The following is a 23,188-nucleotide window of genomic DNA, read 5'->3' as shown; positions in this document are numbered from 1 at the left end:
AGAGACTATGTTAAAATTATATGTTCCTTTTAAGGAAAGAAGAATGACATTTAAATGACATTTTTCTGTTCTACAGAAACCAAAGGCAAATACCAAAGTAATTTGTAAGCGTTGCAAGGTAATGTTGGGAGAGACCATGTCATCAGGTAAGAAAAAGCCAAAATGATTGCCTTTTTGTTAAAAAGCCAATAGAAGGAGATGACTAATATATGTTATAGAATTTATACTTTTAAAAATAGAAATCAACTAACATCCAATAGGCTAAGAACTTTTTGTATTTTGACCTTTATAACTACATGGTAATTGAATTTTAAGCATGAAGAAGTAGGGTCATTTGTAATATTTCATATCCTTTTTGTAGATATAAAGCAATTATATAAACTTTGTAGTTGGGTCTGTCTTAAAGAAGATTGGAGATTTTTTTCTTAACATAATTCCTCAGTCAGAAGAGTTGGTTGCCAAAGATGATGGAAAAGTTGCTTGTCTTGGCTGTCCTCTGCCTCAGGGATGTATTTTGGGGCTAGGGGTGGGAGAGAACCTGTTGAAATGGAAGAAAATACATTTTGAGTTTTGTACTTTGCTCCTTGTTCTTCCCAATAATGTTAATTATATTTTATATAAAGTCTATGTTATACTGCTTTGAAATGTAATAATGAAAATCCCAGTAATTAAAATGCATACTATTTAAAGATATAGTTTAAAAATATCTACAGCTACAACATGCTGTGTTAGCTTTGTGGGAGATGAATAATTGTTTTTAATATAATCGGAATCTTCTAAGTAGTTACTTCCTTGGAGTGAACAGAAAAGGAAGAATGAGCAGTAGTAGAGGATGCAGTCCTCCTCTTCACTGTTATTTTTGGAGAATGAAAGCAAGCCCCTTAAGCAACAACTTAGAAAATTTAAGTTAGGTAAAGTGAATTAATTTTTTTAAATGCTTTTCACTCCTCCCTGAAGTCTAGTCAAAATGTATGTTGAGTAATTAAAAAGATACGCATCCGCAGCGACAAAGAGAAATAGAGAGGACACAGCAATGACGTAAACGAGAGGTGTAGGCAAACTTTTTTCGAAGCTATGAAGCTGAGAGACACCCTTGGGAACAAACTTGGCAATGTGGGGAGAGCCGCAGCCTCAGTGTCTGCAGAAGGTTATTGGGTGAGAAGTGAGCCAATGGTCGCACCCCAGAACTGGTTACAATATGCGGGCAGCAGGAACAGGGAAGGCAGTCTGAGACAAAGGGCTGGAAGCAAGATGATTAAATCAAAGTTTATATAGGGAGCTCCTATTTCTCCTCCTCCCCTTGCAACTTGCTTATACTTTCAAGCTAGGAGATTGGAGAACCCTTTCTTGAAGTAATGGGAAGTGTACCAATCAGAGAAAAGATTTGGAGACACTGATTCTTAGGGATCGTTCAATAAAAATGAACTTATATTCAACTATCCTACAATCAACAACGCTTATACCTACAGCCAAAAGCTTTCCGTTAGCATTTTATTACCTTACACTTGAATATGAATGGATTGCTGACACTCAACAAATATTTGAGGGAACTTCCAACCTGAAAGAGACCAAAGCAGATAAATAAGTTAGCATAGCAAAGGCACTTAGAAGAAACAAATTATGTATAAAATAGAAGAAAATCTTTTCTAAAGCATAATAAATGTCCTTGGAGAATGAAATAATACTTCCTCCATAATTCAGAGAATATAGAATTAAAGGTGTAATGAGTTTAAAAACTAGTCATAGGACTGGACGATAAAATTAAGGCGCTAACTTAGAAATCAGAAACAATTGACAGACTGAAAATTGGGAGAGGAAGTATTTTTAAAAAATCATCACGTAAGTTTCTGGGGGATAGGGATATTGTTTATCTCATCCTACATAATAAAAGGGTAATATGTAAATTACATCACTCCGCTACGCCCACGATTGGGCCAGCGGAGGCGCAGCGCGCTGGGACGGGGTGGCTGATTGGCGTCGCTGGGGTGCGAGGAATGACAGGCAACTGGCGGTAGGCTCCTTCAATCCGTCGCAGGGATGCTGGGGTGCGGCCAAGCCCAAGGCCGGGAAAAAGCGGAGAGCCTGTGATGGATGGCAGGCAACTGGTGGTCGGCTCCTGCGACAACCAGAGTCTGACCAACTGGAAGTCAGTGCTGGCCCCGCCCCCAAGCAAGCGGTTAGGGGCAATCAGGCGGGCAGGCAGAGTGGATAGGGGTGATCAGGTAGGCAGACCAGTGGTTAGGGGTGATCAGGCAGGTAGGCTAGCGCTTAGGGGCAATCAGGTAGGCAGACAGCCCCTTGCATGGCTGGCCCCACCCCCCAGCAAAGAAAGAGGGAGGCCCAGGCCAGCCAATCCATTGCACCCCAGCCTGTCGCCTGCAGAGGGAGGCCACCGGTGGCAGGGGAGGGGAAGCAGTGCTGCACAGATGGCAAGCAGTGGCAGCGGCGGGGGTGGGGCCAGCTTCTTGCAGACCTGGGAAGGAAAGACCCGATAGGCCCTGATCTCAGGCCAGGCCTAGAGACCCTACTCGAGGGGTCCCGGATTGTGAGAGGGTGGTTGGGCTGAGGGACGCCCCCGAGTGCATGAATCTTCATGCACTGGGCCTCTAGTTTATCATATAATCCCAGCACTTACTAGTAGAACATCTGGCACATGATGGGTATCTTTTGTAATATTTGTTGATGAATGAATGCACTGAGCCTTTTAGGACATCTAACATCTAGATAATGGGAATTCTAGAAAAAGAGAACAGAGACAGTAGGGTGTAGAGAATTATCAAAGAACAAAAAATACCCAAAAAATATATCACAAGGCTATTTTCCAGAGCAAGGACTTAAGTTTGTCAATAGAAAGGGCCCATTAAGTGTCAAGTATAATTAATGGAGGAATAGCAGGGAAGCTACTCCAAGCCACATCAATGAGTCATTTCTGAACACCAAGGATAAAGTTTCCAGAGAGAGAAAAAAGGAGGTATTTGGACAAAGGATTAGAAACTAGAACTTCACAGCAGTGTTAAAAGCTAAAAGACAATGAAGCAATGCCTTCATAATTTAGAAGAAAAAAGATTTTTAACCCAGAATACTATACACAGACAAATCATGAATCAAGTATGAAGATAACAAATACAATTCTGGAAATAACATGATTTTAAAATATAGATCACAATGGTATATTTTCCTTAGGAATCTAGTATAGGATATTTATCACCAAAACTAGGGATTCAATCTCAAAAGAGAGGACATGGGATTTAGGAAACAGATTATCCAACACAGGAGAGCAAGATAAAGAAGTCTCGAGATGAGGGATGTGCAGCGGGCTTAGAGAATAACAGCCTGGGGTGCATCAGGAGGAGAGGAGATTGCAGTAAAGACGTTTTCAGTTGTAAGGTGAAACTGATAAACTTTTTTATTTGTTTGACAACATGAAACAAATAATCTTGAGACAAATCACTTCATCACATGGGAAGAATTAGCTAAAGGTGCTTGGAAAACTAAACACATGAAAAACAAAGCAATTATACACTGCAGGAAAACAGAAGATTGAACAAGAAAGGAAACATTGCCACTGTATCATTATGATCACCATAGTGTAAACACTTAATATTGACTTAACCAAAAATCTTTATGATGTAATATATAAGTATATTAGGGGGTCAATATATGTTGAGGGTGTGTGAGGTGATGAAAGTAAATTAGTAGGACTCCACTTTCAAAAACGGTGCTATAAAGAAGAGTTCTATTCTGTAGAAGACAAATACAAGACTGTACAAGTTCAAAAAATTGTTAAGAACAATTGCTGGAAGACCAGAATGAAGCAGTGATTTGAGGAATGATTTAGTTATGAGAAACTGCTATTGCTTTTGCTAAGAATGGCAAATTTGTACCCTTGTCTCTTGGGGGCATTGCCATATTCCCTGCCTCAGCTTGGGCAGGAAGCACTCAGCTTTATTGTTTACAGGTGGTAATTTTGGTTGAGGGAGAAACTGGAAATTAAAGAGGAAAAATTTGGGAGCATCAGGGCCATAGAAGGGCTGAGATGTTACCTTCTTCACACAACTCTGGCTGACTGCTAATCTATACATGCATGCAATAGATGCAGAGAGTTCAGTTAAGAATTGAAAGCTTGGGGAGACCTGCACACTTGCTATACCTTGGATTGCATTCTTCAATCCACACACAACTTGAGCAGCAGAAGGTGGGAGCCTTACTGGCTTGAGGTGTTTGAGCAGAACTTCTTCCCAAATTTGCTGACAGCTAAACTATGCAAGTACAGTAAATACTCTCTAGTGAACCGGCGAAACAAAATAAAACCGAGCAGAGTCATAAGAGGCTACACACTGTGGAAAGACATATTTCACAGTTTGAATCCAGGCTATATCTATAATCCATCAACCTTGAAGAGAACAAAAGACAATCCAGAATTGCTACAATGTATTTCATATGATGTCTTACTTCCATCTAGAAATTGTAGGCAAAGAAAACAGAGTGATTCATTTTCAAGGAAAAAACCAGAATTCAATAGACAGGTGCAGAGTAAGCACAAATATTAGATTTAGCAAACAAAGATATTGAACAGCTATTATAAATATGGCAAAGAATTTTAAAAAGCCTCTTGAGTGAACTAATGGCAAATCTCAACAAAATAAAAACTTAAGAGAAAGAACCAGTTGATAATTGCAGGGCTGACAATTACAGTAACTGTAAAATCATTGGATTAGCTAAGCCACATATTTGAGATGACAGAAGAAAAAAAAATCACTGAAGTAGATTAATAGAAATTAACCAACCCAGAGAACAGAAAGAAAAAAGTCTAAAGCACAATGAATAGAACCTCAGAGATTCAAGGTACAATCTTAAGTTTTTCAATAAATGTGTAATTGGAGTCTCAGAAGGTGAGGAGAAAAACAAAGGTCAGGAAAAAAATTATAGAAAAAAATGGCTGAAATATTGGCAAATTTGCTGAAAAATATTAACTTTCAGATCCAAGTACTGTAATGAATCTCAAATAGAATAAAGGAAAAAGAACACTTCACCCAGGCACATTATAATCAAACTGATAAAACCTAAAAGTGAAAAGCCTTGCCAGTGTGGCTCAGTGTTTGAGCGTCAACCTATGAACCAGGAGGTCACAGTTCAATTCGCGGTCAGGGCACATGCCTGGGTTGCAGGGCTCGATCCCCAGTGTGGGGCATGCAGGAGGCAGCCAATTGATCATTCTCTTTCATCACTGATATTTCTATCTCCCTCTTCCTTCTCTGAAATAAAAATATATATATTAAGAAAAAGCTAAAGATGCAAAGAGAATATTCAAAGTAGCAAGAGCAAAACAAAATATCACATAGGAATTTCAGGATATAATTGAGGCTGACTTATAGAAATAATGACAGCCAGAAGACACTAAAATGAGATATTCAAAATGCTAGGGAGGGGGAACACCTGTCAACTAATAATTCTATACCCGGCAAAATGAGGACATTTTTATATAAATAGATGGAAATAATGTATTACTAGCTGATCTTCTCTACAAAATATTCTCAGGAAAGTTATTCAGGCTAAAGTAAAAGATACCAGCAGTAATTGGAATCCAGAGGAAGGAATGAGGAGCAAGGTAAATGGAAATTTTGTGGAAATTACCACAAAAGCAAACTCAAAAGAGTTTAGCACAAAATCGAAGCCACCTTTTCCCTGCAGTTTGCCAGTTCTCTAAAATTAGAACTTTTATTTTGGTTGCTTTGGGAAGTAAAGACAGAAATCAAAGACTATACAAGGTGGGAACCTACTAAGTGCCTATACAAAAATATGAGATGCTAAAGAGTCATATCTTAACAGTGATATTTTAACAGCAGTCATATCTTAAAAGCAGACCAGCTCTGTAGAATTACAGACAAGTATCAATCCTTTGGGACTTTAGGATATTTCAGGTCTTGAACTTGGTTATTCTGCTTTGTGCAGACATAACACTGTGTGCCTGGCAAAATCAAATGCAAATCACTTATGGAGGAAGGTATCTTCACTGTAAAACTCATTATTCTCACAAAATCTGTCAAGTGCAGTGTTCACTATATAACCAAACATAAATAAGCAAACAAGTAAATCATTACTTGTTCCATTGGTAAGAACAAAAACAGCAAACAATAGAAACAGACTTCTGTTATTGGAATTTTCAGATGTAAACTAAAACAACCATGCTGACTATATTTAACAGTATAAAAGGCAAACTTGATGATCTCAAAAGGAAAAGGAAACTAACATTTGAAAAAGATTCACAATAGAATTTAAAAATATATATATTATAATTCACTCCTCGCTGGTGTGGCTCAGTTGGTTGAGCATCGTCCAGTGCACCAAAAGGTCACCAGTTCCATTCCCAGTCAGGGCACATGTGCAGGTTGTGGATTTAGTCACTGCTCAGGGAAGGAGGTAACTGATTGATGTTTCTCTTTCACATCAGCATTTCTCTTTCTCCCCTTTTCCCTTCCTCTCTCTAAAATCAATAAACAAATTTAAAAGTAATAATAATATATTATAATTGAAATGTAAAATTCAGTGAGTAGTTTAATGGCAGAGTAGATACAATTTGGAGAAAGCATTAATGAACAGAAGATACATAAGCAAAAAAAAAATCTGTAATCTGACAAAGAGACAAGAAGGTATATAGGAGAGAGTAAGGGACATAAATCATACTCTGAGAAGATTTAACTCATGTTTAACCAAACTTCTAGAAAGAAAAGAGAAGTAGAATGGAACATAGGCCATACTTGAAGAGATAATTGCAGATAATTTTACAAAACACATGGAGAACAAAAATCTGCAGATTCAAAACGTCCAGTGAATTCTAATGATATGAGGCCCAAGAAAGATAAATAAAAACAAGTTCATAGTTAGACACAGTGACACTACAGGAAAGTGGAAAGCAAAGAGAAAATCTTAAAAACAACCAAAGAGAAATGACAGATCACCTCAAAGGAACAGTAGTAATGGACGTTTGAAGAGAATGGAATGATAGTGACAATATGACCATAGGTCAAAGACAGTTAACCTAAGATTTCATGTCAGGTGAAAATGTCCTGATATGAAAGAATCAAGACAAAGATAAATATATTTTATGACAAATAAAAACTGAGCTATTTCACCTCTAGTGGTTTGGTTTCTTATTAAAAGAAGTTTTACCTATAGAAGAAAGTGATCCCAGATAGATGGTCTAATTTCAGGAAGGATTGGTAAAAAAGTGATAAATATGTGGGTGACACTAAATTAATATTAACTGTATAAAACAACATTAATAATAACCTGTGGGATTAAAATTATAGAGTTAAATTATTTTACCAGCAGCTCGGATAAAAGGGATCACTTCATAAAATTAGAAGGTTTAGTTCTTCATTTAATAAAATGACTTCAAAATAATAAAGTGAAAATGAACTTCAAAGAAAAATAAATGCATCATTATGGCTTGATATATAATAATCTGTTAAGCAGTATTGATTTTTTTTTTTGCCTTTTTCTGTATTGGGCAATTGAAAACATTTTCAGAAACTATATTAGGAACAAATTTCATCTTATAAAAACAAAAATTATTTGGTACATTATTTTTAATGACTAAATAGAATTCTTGTCCCTAAATGTATAATTGTTTATTTAACCCATCCATCCTTAATTTTTAGTTTAATTTTTCAATATTTTTATATTATAATGAGCATCATTATAGATAAATTTTTGGAGATACCTATGAGTATTCCTTTGAGATAAATTCTTATGATATCAAAATATATACACATTTTTAAGGCCTTTGCTAAGTGGCTTTTCAGAAATATATAATTTTCAATTTCGACAACAGTCTGTGAATGTGTACCCACTTCTCCATGTGTTCATTAGTGCTGCACCTTATCATTAAAGTTATTTTATTTATTTGATGCAAAAATCAATTCATTTTAATTTGTATTTCCTTCATTGGTATTGAGAGTACATCTTTTTCATGGATTTTTAAATAATACAAAATGGTTGTGTTTATATTTATTTCTATGAGATATTCAGTTTACTGTTTAAATTTTTCTGTAAACTAAGTAAGCAGATAACCAGAATTGATGGGAATTGTACTTTTATAGACTCAGTGGAATTTTGGGTAAATTCTAATGTAAGGTTCACAGCGTCTGTGCAAGGGCTTCAGGTTCTATAACTAAAAAGCCTTTTTCAGTGACTTCTAGGTTTGTAGCTACTCTGTGGAAATGCAGGAACCAAGTGACTAATTTCTAGATAATAGGCCACGGCTGTGTGACTAATTTTTATAAGCAGAGTCTTGCTACATCAGAGGCACTTGGGACATGCTCTTCTGAAGTGACAACAAGCTGTCTGAAGCATCAAGGCTGTCTCCTTGTAGTCATCAAGGCTGTATCTTCTTAAACTCAGTTACTTTTAAAAAACTTTTACTGAATTTTAATTTTACCAATATATCGACTATTTTAGTTTGAATGTCATAATTTGGGACCAACATGCCCACAATAAAAATATTAGTATATTGGGGAGATTTTTTATTTTCTATTTTTTCTTTCTAGAAACCATTAAGTTTTATATGACAGAGGTGATTATGCAGCCATCTGAGAGAAATTTTCCCATCATACCAAGGTATAATAGCAAATTATATTTATTCTGTAATTTCAAATGTAGGAAAAGATAGGTACAATGGATTACTTGGGAATTCATTTTTATTTATACTTCTCTTTATTTGGAAATGTTAGTTGGATCAAACCACACTCGTAAAAGACTTAAGGATTTATTTATGGTTTGCTTACATGATGTTATAGACAAATGTGCACGTATAAATCTAATTCAGATTTGTGTTTGTTTCTTTCTTTGTGCCAGATATCCAAGGTTTTATAACCTAATCATCAATAGGTTTTTGAATAATTATTTTTGGTTGTAATTTAATGTACTTAAAATTTGAGATACAGTACAGTTTCCTAATGTTGTTGTTTTTTTAAAATGGTACTTAGCCACTAAATCCATTAGCGTTTCTTTTCTTTGAATTGTTTTAGTTTGCAAACAAAAGTATATATGTCTTTATTTTAGTTCATTATTGATGTCTAGTGATTTTGGCAATCCTATCTAATAAAGAGGGAATATGCTAATTGACCCTCACACCATCAAAAAGCTGGCAGTGTGCACAGCCAATAAGGAGGGAATATGCTAATTGACTGCCCCACTCTCAAAGATGGCGGCACTCACAGCCAATAAAGAGGAATATGCTAATTGACTGCCCTGTCCTCAAAGATGGTGGCACCCACAGCCAATAAGGAGGGAATGTGCTAATGGACTGCCCTGCCCTCAAAGATGGTGGCACCCACAGCCAAAAAGGAGGAAATATGCTAATTGACTGCCATGCCCTCAAAGATGGCAGCATCCACAGCCACAAGATGGCAGCACCCAGTTTCTTCAGCCACGCCGGGGTGGCAGGTGTGTGACAAGGCCAATCTGAGCACCTGCCTCCAGAGTCCCCCACTTCTTTCAGGCCCTAGCCGCCCAGGGCCAGCCCAAGGTGCAGGCAAACCTCAGATGGTGGCTGCCAGCTGCCCAGGGCCTCCTGAGGCTCAGGTAACCAGGGCTGGCTAAGGCTTGAGCTGCCAGCAGTGGCAGCAGCAGAGGTGTGATGGAACATCACCTTCCCCTAATCGCCGGGTCACCTCCTACCCCTGAGGGCTTCCGGACTGTGAGAGGGGGCAAGCCAGGCTGAGGGACCCTCCTCCAGTGCATGAATTTTCATGCACTGGGCCTTTAGTCTAAATATAACCCTAAACTTTATTCTCCTATAAATGCTTTCCTTATGTACTTAAGATCTGGTACTTTAGGGGATCCAAATGGAAATATTGTAGACTATTTGCCTGGTGTACGAAATTCGTGCACAGGGGGTGGGGGTGTCCCTCAACCCTGCCTGTGCCCTATCCAATCTGGGACCCCTCAGGGGATTCATTCTAAACTGGCAGTCGGACATCCCTCTCACAATATGGGACCACTGGCTCCTAACCTCTCGCCTGCCTGCCGGCCTGATCCCGCTAACTGCTCTCCCCTGCTGGCCTGATCCCCCTAACTGCTCTTCCCTGCTAGCCTGATCACCCCTAACTGCCTCTGCCTTGGCCCTGCCACCATGGCTTTGTCCGGAAGGATGTCTGGTCTAATTAGCATATTACCCTTTTATTAGTATAGATCCGTGGTTAGCAAACTGCGGCTCTCGAGCCACATGCGGCTCTTTGGCCCCTTGAGTGTGGCTCTTCCACAAAATACCACGGCCTGGGTGAGTCTATTTTGAAGAAGTGGTGTTAGAAGAAGTTTAAGTTTAAAAAATTTGGCTCTCAAAAGAAATTTCAATTGTTGGCTCTGTTGACTAACGAGTTTGCCGACCACTGGTATAGATAATGCTAATGTTTGGGAGGAAGTGTCTTGCCTTTTTAAACTTAGATATTCACTGTTTAATGTGCAGCACAAGTGGAACATTGACTTGTCTCACATACTTTGTTTTTGTTTTGTTAATTCTCACCTGAGGATTTCCCATTGCTTTGGAGGGAGGGGGAGACAGAGAGAGAGAGTGAAACATTGATGTGAGAGAGACACATCCACTGGCTGCCTCCCAAATGTGCCCCAGCTGGGGGTAGGGGGTGAATCCATAACAGAAGTACGCACCCTTGACCGGGAATCAAACCGATGACCCTTCAGTGTGCAGGCTGACACTCTAACCACTGAGCACACCGGCCAGGGCTGACATACTATTTTTTATTCACTTAGGTTTGGGGTGGAAAATGTATTAAGGATTGGAGAATAGGATATAAGAAGACTAGAGCCAATACATTAAAATATATTAAAATCCACATTAGCACAGGTTGTGAGGGAAGGGATGGCATGTAGAAGAATCTGGCATGCACATGTCTCTGTCTTTTAGGTACCCGTGGGTATTTTTGGCTCATCTTGCCATTTAAAGTTATTATGAGAGGCACATTGTGAAAATTGATTTCTGTTCAAACAGGTCTCAGTTTGTACAGAGCACTGTCGCTCAGTGCCTAGTGGAACTCTCCTCTGCTAGAAGCACTTTTAGATTCAGTGTTCAAGGTCATGACGGCAAACCGTACATCTTGGTAAGAAATTATTTCACTCAGCTTTTTGTCGCTCTAGTAAAACAGGGTCTCAGAAATTCTTTAGTTTTTGTCATTTTTTTTTCCTTAATTCTCAGGTCTAGAAAACAGTTAATTAAAAAAACAAAGAATTTTTAATGTCAGCTTAATTTTAATATCAGTTTAATTCACAAATAAAACTTCCTTAACTTAATAACAAATGATCAAATGCTTCTATGTGCTAGATCCTAGGGTTATAGAGAGAAATACAACCTGATTCCTGCTCTGTAGAAGCTCATACCACAAAACATGGTTTTCACTAAGTTTTTCATGGCTTTTCTTGGTCAGTATAACAGAATTCTATTTTTTTTTCTTTTTGATACTCTTATGAATTTTTGTTTGTTTGTTTCGTGGTAAGAAAACTTAACATGAGACCTACCCGCTTCACAGATTTTTTTTTTTAAGTATGTTTTTAATTGATTTCAGAGAGAGAAAGAGAAAAACATGGATAAGAAAGAAACATCCATCAGCTGCCTCCTGCACGTCCCCTACTGGGGATTGAGCCCGCAGCCAGGGCATGTGCCCTAACTGGTAATTCAATCAGCCACTCCTGGTGCATGGGATGATGCTCAAACAACTGAGCTACACCAGCTGGGACACTTCACAGATTTTTAAGTGCACAATACAGTATTGTTAACTATAAGCACAATACTTACAGCAGATCCTCCTTTCTCCCTCCCCCAGCCCCTGGCAACTACCATTCTACTCTCTGCTCCTATGAGTTAGATTATTTTAGATTCCTCATATAAACGGGATCATGCATTTTTTGTCTTTCTGTGTCTGACTTGTTTCACTTAGCATAATGTCCTCAAGGTTCATCATCCATGTGGTCTCATGTTACAAGATTTCCTTCCATTATATATATATCTGTGCCACAGTTTCTTTATTCATTCATTGATGGATATTCAGATTGTTTCTACCTCTTGGTTTTGGTAAATAAAGCTGCTATAAAGCTGGGGTCTCCTGTCTCTCAAGGTGTGGGACAAACTCTAGGTATGATGCCCCTGTGGGATCAGGCTGAGCCAGACGCCAGCTGATTTCACATCCTTGCCTGGCTCCTTCCTTCGCCTTATCCTGTTCACCTTACTCCCTGTCTCCTGAGAGTATTCCCTGATTGAATCACATGCATCCAAATGCCCACTCTTCTACCAGCAGTGTTTGGGAATATCCATCCAAAGCCCTCTTCTGAACTGGGGGTATCAATCTTCTGGTATTTGCCAATCGGATAAGTGAAAAAGGGTGGCATACAAATTTTGCATTTCCTTATTGCTAGTTATATTAACATTTTTATATGTTTATCACTTATTTCTTCTGTTAATGCTGTTCATATTCTTTGCCTGCATTTCCACTGGACTGGGTTTTTAGGAGTGCTATATGTGTATTAAATACTTCTTTCTAGCTAGTTGTGTTTTTCTTCTTTTTTCAAACTTTATCATGTTGATTACTCTACCAAGGTTATACTTTGAAAGGCTTACCTTCCTTAAAAATTATATAGATGGTTCTCTTATATTTTTTCTGATATTTTTATAGGTTTGTTTTGTGTTTGTTTTTTTGAGTGGTGATATGAGATATGGGGTGGTGATATCCTTACACTTGGACTTTTCTCTCCTTATCTTTAGCTATGGCTTTTAAACTCAGACAGTGTGGTGATTGAATCTTTGGCGAGTTCCAGAAGTGTCAAAAAGTTTCCCTTGTTGGAAGACATATTGAAGGCAGATTCCAGTTCTGCTCGGAATGCTGTCAAAGTCCTTTACCAGCCATGCATCAAAAGTAGGAATGAAAAGTAAGTTGTGCTCTTGTTTTCTCATTTCACGTTATGTTTTAGTTTCTGTTGCCATGTTGGTGTTAAGAAATTAATGAATTAAATGCTACTGTACCACTTCCGTACTTGGAGCTTCTTGGAGTCATACTCCTAAATGTTATCCTTTCAAAGTAGATTGAATTATTATAGATGATTCATGCTAATGTGCTTGCTTTTACTGAAAACAATTGGTCTTTTTCTTATAATCTCAGCTGTCTCTACATATGGCTGCAGTACTAAATCAAACTCAACAACTATGAATATTTACTAGTACTGATAAGCAGTTTCCAGGCATTTGGGATACAATAGCAAATAAAACACAGTCCCTGCCTCCTTGGGTTGTCATTCTAAGAGGGCGAAGGCAGATCATAAACAAAACAGACAAAAATATCAAAGATTAATGTGGCCCTTACTATGAGACCAATTCTCATCTAAGGGCTTCTAGCTCATTTAAGTCTAACAGCACTCTGTGGGTAGATACTGTTATCACCCCCATCCTCCTATATAATAAAAGGCTAATATGCAAATTGACTGAACGGTGGAACAACCGGTCACTATGACATGCACTGACCACCAGGGGGCAGAAGCTCAACACAGGGGCTGCCCCTGGTGGTCAGTGCGCTCCCACAGGGGGAGCGCTGCTCAGCCAGAAGCCGGGCTCACGGCTGGCGAGTGCAGCGGTGGTGGCAGGAGCCTCTCCTGCCTTGGTGGCAGCACTGAGGATGTCTGACTGACGGCTCCCGGACTGCAAGAGGGAGCAGGCTGGGCTGAGGGACCTCCACCCCGCCAAGTGCACGAATTTCGTGAACTGGGCCTCTAGTTTAGAGATAAGGATGCTAAGACACAGGTGTAAATATCACACCTAGTGAATATAAAGCTAGGTGAGGTAGTTGGGGAGTGGTTAAATGGGTGTGGGAAGGTTTTCATTTTGTATTGAAAAGGCAAGGACAGTTCCTCAGATTAAGATGATATTTAATTGGAAAACTTGAAGGAAGTTAGGGAGTGAGGCTTATTGGAGGGAAGAGCATTCCCGACAGAGGAAACAGAAAGTCTTATTTGAACAGATTGGAAGTTATACTTGTCCTGTACTCTAAAATGGGTTCCATCAAATTTGTACCAGGAACAAAAAGGTCCCAGTCTTTTTCTGGGAAGTAAATAAGAAAATTTTAAAAATCATTGCTTGACTTTGAATTATGCAAGCAGTATAATTCATAAAATATTCATACAGTAGAGACAAATATGAAGTAAAATATGGAAGTTCTCCATCATTTCTCTTTCCAGAAGTAAAAAGTATGTTGTGTATTTGTCCTTTCCTTTTTTTCTGTTATCTTGTATTTTAGCATAAGTTGAATGGTACATGTATATTTTTTACACTTAAAAAAACACTATATCTTGGAGATTCTGTCTATGCTCGTCATTTTATGAAATGGATGTACTGTAAATATTTAACAATTTTTCGGTCAATAGATATTTGGGTTACTTTTTTGCTGCTGTAGTTAGTACTATCCTGTGTGTGTTGTACATTTGTTTTGTTATAAGGATTTTTAGAAATATAATTGCTGAGTCAAAGGATATGACATTTAAAATTTTGATAGATATTACCAAATTGTTTTGCAAAAAGATATTATGGATTTATATTCCCACCTGAAGTTTCTATAAATGCCCATTTTCCTTCACCCTCACTCAAACTGCCTTTTAGATTTTTGTGCATCTGATACCAGTCTAAATGAAATAGGTTCACTTGACTATCCTTGTGTTTTATTAATGCATGATCAGAGAATAAGGCTTATGTGTGTTTGATGCTTTGGGGACTTTGTTGAGCTGTGTGTGTGTGTGTGTGTGTGTGTGTGTGTGTGTGTGTGTGTGTTCTAATACATAGTAAACTTTTAAGTTGTTCATTGATTATATTCTTTATTCATTAGTGTGGATATATGTCTGTGTGTGCCTTTATGTATCTAGATTTATTTATTCAAGTTTATTAAAACCTTTTTAAATCATCTTTTTTATTTATTTGAAATGTGGATTTTTCAGAAGGGTGTGTTCAATCTCACTATGAATACGGAAAAGTCATTTTCTTCTGGTTTTGATATCAGTTTTTGCATTATAGGGGTGGGCAGAAGTAGATTTGCAGCTGTACTTTGAAGCTCTGGGTATTAAGAAAAAGGAAGTGGGAGTAGATTCAGTTATGGCGGTGAACCTTGTATTCATTATTATGAAGAATCTTCGCACTGCCTTTCCTGAGGAGTGTTACAAGGATCATTACACCTGTCCCATTATTTCATTCGTTCCTAACAAATCTCTGTGACATCAGAAATATAGTGACTATTATAGGTTGTGTTCTGTTGTATTTGATTAGTGGACTCTTTATTTTTTTAACTCCATATGTCTTGGGAATGAGTTGATGTCCAGTAAATGAGTTTGATTACTTTAGTTTGCCTGTTTTATATACTTTTGTTGTGCTTTTCCTCCAGCTACTGTGTGACTTGGTCCTCCTACCCCCAAAGGTAGGAGGGGAATTTTGCCAAATTGTGTAAGCATCCTGTGAGTTATTTACTTTTGTTTTCTGAGGACGATAGTTTCTTTCTTTTTGGGCATGACTGAGGAAGCCGTAGACTCCCTGGCATATTTTTGGTGCATGGGTTGGTACATTAACTATTTTAGTCCAATTGGCTAGAATTTTTTCTAGTGGAAGTGTGGAGTGCCAGATGGCAGTCTAAAAGAGGAAAATAGCAAATGTAACTAGGGTTTTACTTCCTTGAGCACACACACAAAAAAGTGGCAGTAATATTTTTAGAGTATTCTTTCTTTCTAGCAATAGACACACATATCTCTTAACATTTTGAAATCTATTTTTTAATCTCTCCTCCCCTCACCCACAATTATCCTACAACTCACATTCTTTAGTTTGCATATCAAATTTAGATACTAAATATTAACTTTTTAGCTTTGGACTTGAAGTTAACTTTTGCAGTTTAATCTGCCAATTCATCAGTTTACCCATGTCCTCATTCTCTAGACTGGGAGTAATTTTCGCTTCAGGAGACATTGGCAATGTCTTTAGACAGTTTTGTTTGTTACAGCTTGCAGGGAGAGGGCTTTTGGCATCTAGTAGGTAGAGCCAGGGAAGCTCTTAAACATCGTACAATGCATTGGAGACCCCCTACAACAAAGAATTATCCAGCCCCAAATGCTAATGATGCCAACATGGAGAAACCCTAATCTAGATTACCTCCTAAAATCCAACTGTGTCTATCTTATCCCTCTGGGTGGCATAGCCCAACATTTTTTTCAAATTGTATTTAGGCCAGCAAAGAAGAGAAATTTTACTGTGGCATGAGCCAAAATCTCTATAATCTTTCATGTTGACTTTGTTAGAAAATATAATATAAATGTTTATTGTTACACTTTTCTCTTTTTCTGTTAGAGAAACATGAAGAATAGATTTATTTTTATTAAATGACTAGAGGCCTGTTGCAGGAAGATTCCTGCAAGAATAGGGCTTCTTGTGGCTGGAGAGAAGCAGCCTCGCTCTGCTGCCTCGCTCCCTCCCTTCTTCGCCGCTTCATTCCCTTCTGCAGCACTTGGCTTCCTTCTAAGCTGTCTTCAGTTGCGTGCCTGCGTATGCAAATTAACGGTCATTTTGTTTGGTTAATTTGCATACTCGCTCCTGATTGGCTGGTGGGTGTAGCGGAGGAATGGTCAATTTGCATGTTTCTCTTTTATTAGTGTAGATGAAAAATTTCTGGGGTCTCCATCCTCCTTGTTGGTGGCCTCCTGCCTCCTGGTGCTCGGCACACGTTTCCTGGAAATTCTGGTCATTTCCTGGGTTCTGTATGTTCTGGGTGGCCACATGCCCTCGAATGGACCAGGATTCCTGTCTGTCCCCAGGTGGCTGTGGTAGGAATCTAGATGGAGTGATCAGTCCCCTCGGGGCTTGGCCTTTGAATCTGCACTCTAGTCCTTTGTTCTCGTATTTTTAAGAGAAAAGAATGAGGGGAATATAATAATTTAGTGTAAATAAGTGTTGTTGTTGTTGTTTTATGCTAAATTGAATTCTCTTCATTGTATAAGTTACACAAGTCCTAGTAGTGCTATTTGTTCTTCCCACCTTTTTCAAGAGATAACCAATTTAAGAATTCAGAGAATTTGAACTTAGAAGACCTATTCTGTGTTCTTCCATAATAGCATTTTCTTGCAAAATATATTGAGGTAGGAAATATTAATGATATGTTATATTCACCCCTAGTTGTAGTAGAATTTAGAGATTATATTTTATAAACTAGTTTTCTCTCTGTTGGCTATATATAGGTAATTATTGCTTCTAAAATAGAAGTGTTATTTTTGCCCTAAGACAGTCATCATTATTGCTTTTTCTAATGAAATAAAAACAAATATAAACCACATCCATATGCATTTCATATGTATAAAATAGTATTGGTGGTTGTTTTCATTTGTGAAGTTGTATTTTCTTATCCTTTATTTCAGCAGGAAAATTGAAATTCTATGTATTCATTGTGATAAAAACCACATAACCTAAAATTTACTATCTTAACCGTTTTTTGTTTTTTTTTAGTCTATAGTTCGATAATGTCAGGTATATTCACATTGTTTTAAAATATATCTCCAGAACTTTTCATCTTGCAAATTTGAAACTCTACACTCATTAAACACAATTCTTCTCTTCCCACTTTCTCCAATCCCTCTTATTTTTGTTTTTATAAATTTGACTGTATTAGTCTGCTAGGGCTGCCATAACACAATATCACAGACTGGATGGCTTAAACATTAACAGAGATTTATTTTCTCAGAGTTCTAGAGGCTGGAAGTCCAAGATCAAGGTGTGTCCGGATGGGTCTCTACTAAGGCCTTTCTTCCTGACAAATATCTTCTTGCTGTGACCTCACATGATCTCTCTTTGCTCATGGAGAGAAAGAGAGAGATCTCTTGTGTCTCTCTTCTGATAAGAAGATAAGCAGTCTTATCAGATTAGGGTTTCAATCTTATGACCACATGTAACTTAAGTACTTTGTTAAGGGCCCTATCTTCAAATACAGTCACATTGGGTTAGAGTTGTACCTCTACTTATATTTAACATGAATTTTGGAGGGACATAATGCAATTTATAGCATTGACTGTTTTAAAATATATTTTTATTGGTTTTTAGGGAGAGGAAGAGAGAGAGAGAGAGAGAGAGAAACATCAATGAAACATCATTCAGCTGCCTCCTGCACCCCCCTACTGGGGATGGAGTGCAAAACCTGGGCATGTTCTCTGACCAAGAATTGAACTGGTGACTTCTTGGTACATGGTCTGATGCTCAACCAACTGAGCCACACTGGCTGGGCTAATATTGACTGTTTTAGATATTTCATATAAGTGCAATCATATAGTATTTGCTTTTCATGACTGGTTTATTTTGCTTAGCATATGTCCTGAAGGTTCATCCATGTTGTAGCTCAGTCCCGATCAGCCAGACCCCAGCAGCAAGTTAACCTACTGGTTGTAGTGTCTGCCCCCTGGTGGTCAGTGCATGTCATAACAAGCCGTTGAGCAGCCTTAGCATATCATTAGCATATCATGCTTTGATTGGTTAAACGGTTGACCAGTCAACCGGACACTTAGCATATCAGGCTTTTATTATATAGGATGTGCAAATACGTTGCTAGAATGAATGAATGAATGGGTGTCACCAACCCCTAAAGAATGCTTACAATGCTTTTGATGATTTTTAAACCATCTCCTTTAAGTGTCTTCTACTTCCTCACATAGGAGTCACAGGGAGGCATTGTCAGTGTACTCTAATTAGGGACATTGACTTTTGCAGAGCACAATAAACTTAAATTTCAGTATGAATGTCCAAATGTTACATAAGTAAGGAACTGAGGATCAATAAGAAAAGTAAGTAGAGTTAGTTTGTTAGTTGGTGATAGAGACAGAATTAGAGCTAGGTTGTTGTGATTCCAAATTCATTGTGTGTTCTTTATTGTATCATATAGTGCCTCAAAACAGAATTTTAGGAGATCTGAAAATGTCTCTATAAATGTATATTTTTCCTCAAGAGCAATTTCCCTAGAGTCTAGAATGTCAGCATTTTGATTACTCTCAAAAATACACTGCTTACATATACTCTATTCAGTGAATATTTATGCATCTGTAACATCAGTAGCAGAAACTTCTAATTCATAGTGTGTTCATATCCAATCTGATCAGAATTTTTTTTTGATAGATCAGAATTTAAGGATACAAATACGACTTTTTTCCAGAAGTCCATTGCCTTAGCTTTTTAGAATAGGAACCCACTGAAAGGAAATTAATCTAAAAATATAGGAAAGTAATCAGATACCTCTGGGAAAATATAAATAATGTGTGGAGAGCACTTTTCACACATTTGTCTGCTAGTAACACATTATCACCAAGACACATTCATCTAGAGACCAATTCTCATTATTAAGCAAATTGAGTACACACTGCTTTAGTTAATAATTGGTAAAAAATCCTCTAAGTGGACTGTGTTAGTGCAGTAGCCTAAATTCAATACGTTTTATTTGGAATTTCTATACCATCCATTAATTAATTTGTAATCATTAAAGAAGATACAGGAAATAAGGCCATAACATATAATAAAAGTGAGCATTTTTCTGTAGTCAAAGCAGATTTTCTGTAATTACTTATTGGGGCTTGCAGGAAGGGATCTGGTTTCATTCTGATGAAAGAATGTGAGACAAGTATAGTCATGACCTGTGAGGGCAAGAAGGGGAGAAGACAGGGATTGGATGAAAGAAGGAAGGGGGATCTGTATATGAAATGGTTTCTTCAATTTTCTGTGTTTACAAGTCAGACCTGAATTAGTTGTCTTAACCTTTCACATCCTCTTTTTCATTACCTCCTACTATATTTGGTATTATGTGTGATTCCAAAGCAGGAGAACAAAGATTTCTGCCATAAAGAACTTGAAGTTAAGACATGATAAATACACAAAAATATATTATTTCAAAAGAGCAAAATTTACACACATGCTAAGGAACAAATTTACATGGAAAACAGTATTCTTTAGCTGAATTGAAGAAAATAGAAAAAAGGTAAGACATGCTCTTTTCCATCCACACCCCAGTAAAAGCTGAAAAGGGCTGGGCAAGGAAATTGTGCATGTTTTCAGATAGTGGATTCCAGGGAGCTCCATCCAATAGGCTTCTGCTGATGGAATGGTATATGGCTGGGAGAGGGGTTGGAGCGGGAGGTGGGGGGCAATCTTCTACCTATGGAGATGCTGCATTCATCTGTTTAGCATATTAGGTTCTCCTCAAAAGCTTTTTTTTAAAAAATTAGCTGGTTTTTAAAAAATGTTTGAGAACCACCATTCTCCCTGCAAAGGGTTCCAAAGCTGGTTTTTAAAAAATGTTTGAGAACCACCATTCTCTCTGCAAAGCATTTCACAAGGCTGTGCTAGAATTCACTGGGTCATAGCAAAGTTACTACTTACAAAAATTGACCACATTGCCATAGTACTAAATGTTTGAATGGTCTTCCTTTCATTGAGCTGAAATCTGCCTCCCAGAAACTCTCATTCAGAGCTACCAAAACTAAGCTGCCGATCCTTGGACATGAGAGCTCTTCAAATATTCAAATAATCTGACACTCCTAGATTTTCTCTTTTCAAAGCTAAAGATCCTCAAATGGATCCCTTTCCTTGTGCAGTCTCTTTTTATACTTGGTTCCTTTTCCTCTTACCATCTTGCTTACCCATAAGATGTTGTGCCAATAACCTGTCAGCTTTGCATAGATAAGGGTGAATTGGAGAGAAGCTAAAATTAGGGATTCCTCCTACAAGGCTGTTTAAGATAATTTTGATGTAATGGGAAGAAGGTGTTTTCAGTGGTACTACACAAGAGAGACTGGATTTCAAGAATCCATTGAATTTGTACATTAAACAAAAGTTTTCAGCCTGAGGTACTGAAGGTGTTCCTTTATTCTTTCAACAAACACTTGTTAAATTCGCAATACTGTGCTAGGTGCTGGGAACACAATGTTGAGCAAAAGAGATCGGATGCCTTGCATTATAGGCCTTATTAGAGTCTGGTGGGAAGGATAAAAAATGTAAAATTGCAAAGTGATCAGTGCTAGGACAGAGAGATATGTGGTGCTATGAGAGCAAATCATAGGAAGAGGCCACAGCCAGGTCAGGATAGGATTCCAGGAAGAACTGATGCTTGACTGATGTCTGAAGGATAAGAATGAGTTAACTGTGTGAACAGCCCCTAGGCAGGAGGAGAAGCAATACAGAAGGACCTGAGGTGGGAGAGAACACAGAGAGTAAAAGGGATGGAAAGAAGGCCAAGGTAGCTATTGGAGAGAGTGAGAAACAGGAATAGGTTAGGGAGGAGCCAGGCCAACTCATTTTAAAAGGACATTTTAAAGAGTTTTGTCTTTGTGTTTATCCTAAGAACAATAAGGACTTATTACATGTTTTATTTAGAGAGAAGGATGAGATGGTTAACTTATGCTTCAGAGAGATTACGCAGGCAGCCATTTAGAAAACAGATGGATATAGTAGATCAGATAGGAAGCTATTGCAGAAGCCCAAGAGAAATTATTATAGTGGGTGATGGTAGCCGAGAGATATTTGAGAGGTCCTTAGCAACATTGCACTGTTTGGTAATTGATGTATTTTTGGAATGGACCACTATTTACTGGAATAAATAGTATTTAGGAAGATCGAGTTTTGAGAGATCACGAGTTTCAGTTTTATACATGTTGAGTTTGAGGTACTTCTGAGTCATTCGAGAGTAACAAATGGAAAGTTAATATATAGCCTTGGAATTCAGATGAGAGATTTGGACTGGATTTGTGAATTTGTGAGTCATCTGGTCATATTGGTCGTAATTAAAGCCAAGGACGGGTGAGATGTACTATAGTAGTTAAGTTTTCTGAATAAAAGGTCTCTGGGCTGAAATAAGTTTTATATAGACACTATAGACTGCCATTCCTACTCTTCCTTTCCTTGCGGGTGATATTTTTGGTTTTTGTGCATCTATGTACTCATCTCTTTTGTAAGCTTGATATGAGCCCCCTCCTCTTTAAAACCTTTACAGATAATTATTGTGGTTTTAATAATCTAATAGTAACAACTATTACTGAACTTTGATTATGCATCAGACATGTTAAATTTTTTTAAAAAAATATATCATTGAATGCTCATAATGGGGAGGTGAGTGCTCATGACATCTCTGTGGGACAATGCTCTGGTTATCATTCTTGACAGAAACTAAAGTCACCCAGTGAGGCACAGCTGAGATGTCACAGACTTAGGATTCAAAAACATGTCTGTCTTGAAAACCCTTCGTTATGTCTGCCACATGTGTTTCTTGTGTCAGTATTTGCAGAGTATCATCTAAAGCAACTGCCTGTGAAGCAAAAATAATGGTGAAAAAAATGTGGAAGTGATTTATTTACTAAGCACTACTGTTGGACTCTTCAGATTTATACCATCAAGCCTTCCTACAAACTCCCAAGTAGGAATAACTAATCCACTCTTTTTTATCTACCTAATGAAGCCTAAACTTGGCAACTACTTCTAAACCTAATTTCAGTATCTACTCTTTTTCCCCTCCTGCTGATTGCAAACCCCAGTCTTAATTGACTGCCGTCAAGCCCATCTTAGTTTATTTCCATGTCAACCATGTACCCATCTTAACCATTTTGGGGCTGACCTCTTCCCCTCTCTTTTCCACATTTAACTCACATGCTGGGATCCTTTCCAAATACTTAATTTTTTAAGTATTCTCCACATTGCATTCTCATTTGGGGATCCTACTTGATTTACTTGCCTAGGCTTCTTTGGACCTAATTCTGATATCTACTTGTACACTCACTCCACCCAGTGGGGTAACTGACTTAGTCATTGTAAAACCTCCAGGTCCACTTTGGCTCACCAACCACTTTTTACCTCTTTGATAAAATCATTTGGTCTGTGTTTAAAAACAACTGCAACAGAGATAGAACTTTAGGGTAGGAGATTGTTTAGAAATGCATTGTTCTTAGCAAAATTCTTACATAAATAGTTCTTAAGATGCTTATAGATAGTATTCCAGAAAAAAAAGAGAGAGCCTAGAACAAAAAGTAAGCATGCAGTCTTTTCATTGAAATGGTTGGTCTTGGGACTTTGTGATGCAGTTGTAGAAATGTATGTCTTAAATTTAATAATCTTACCTGGCATGGGACTTCAGCACACTGAATT

General features: G+C 37.8%; 1 protein-coding gene across 6 annotated transcripts in view; it reads left to right on the top strand.

Annotated features, from left to right (window-relative positions):
* Nucleotides 1-23,188, top strand: part of UBE3D (ubiquitin protein ligase E3D) — a 145,120-nt gene that overhangs the window by 34,931 nt on the left and 87,001 nt on the right. For 5 of the 6 annotated variants that reach the window (XR_008557278.1, XM_054722386.1, XM_054722385.1 and 2 more), the window contains exons 5-8: nt 77-146; nt 8,550-8,619; nt 11,009-11,117; nt 12,773-12,936. Coding sequence is in view for 5 of the 6 variants with exons in the window: in XM_054722386.1 (XP_054578361.1) it covers nt 77-146; nt 8,550-8,619; nt 11,009-11,117; nt 12,773-12,936 (413 nt within the window). In the remaining variant the exon portion in view is untranslated. The remainder of the gene's footprint in view (nt 1-76; nt 147-8,549; nt 8,620-11,008; nt 11,118-12,772; nt 12,937-23,188) is intronic. The other variant, XM_054722384.1, reaches the window with a different exon arrangement.

This window comes from Eptesicus fuscus, chromosome 10, assembly GCF_027574615.1.
Source record: "Eptesicus fuscus isolate TK198812 chromosome 10, DD_ASM_mEF_20220401, whole genome shotgun sequence".
Classification (NCBI taxonomy): Eukaryota; Metazoa; Chordata; class Mammalia; order Chiroptera; family Vespertilionidae; genus Eptesicus; species Eptesicus fuscus.
The sequence above is the reverse complement of the archived record's forward strand: the minus strand, read 5'-3'. Positions and strand labels throughout refer to the sequence as shown.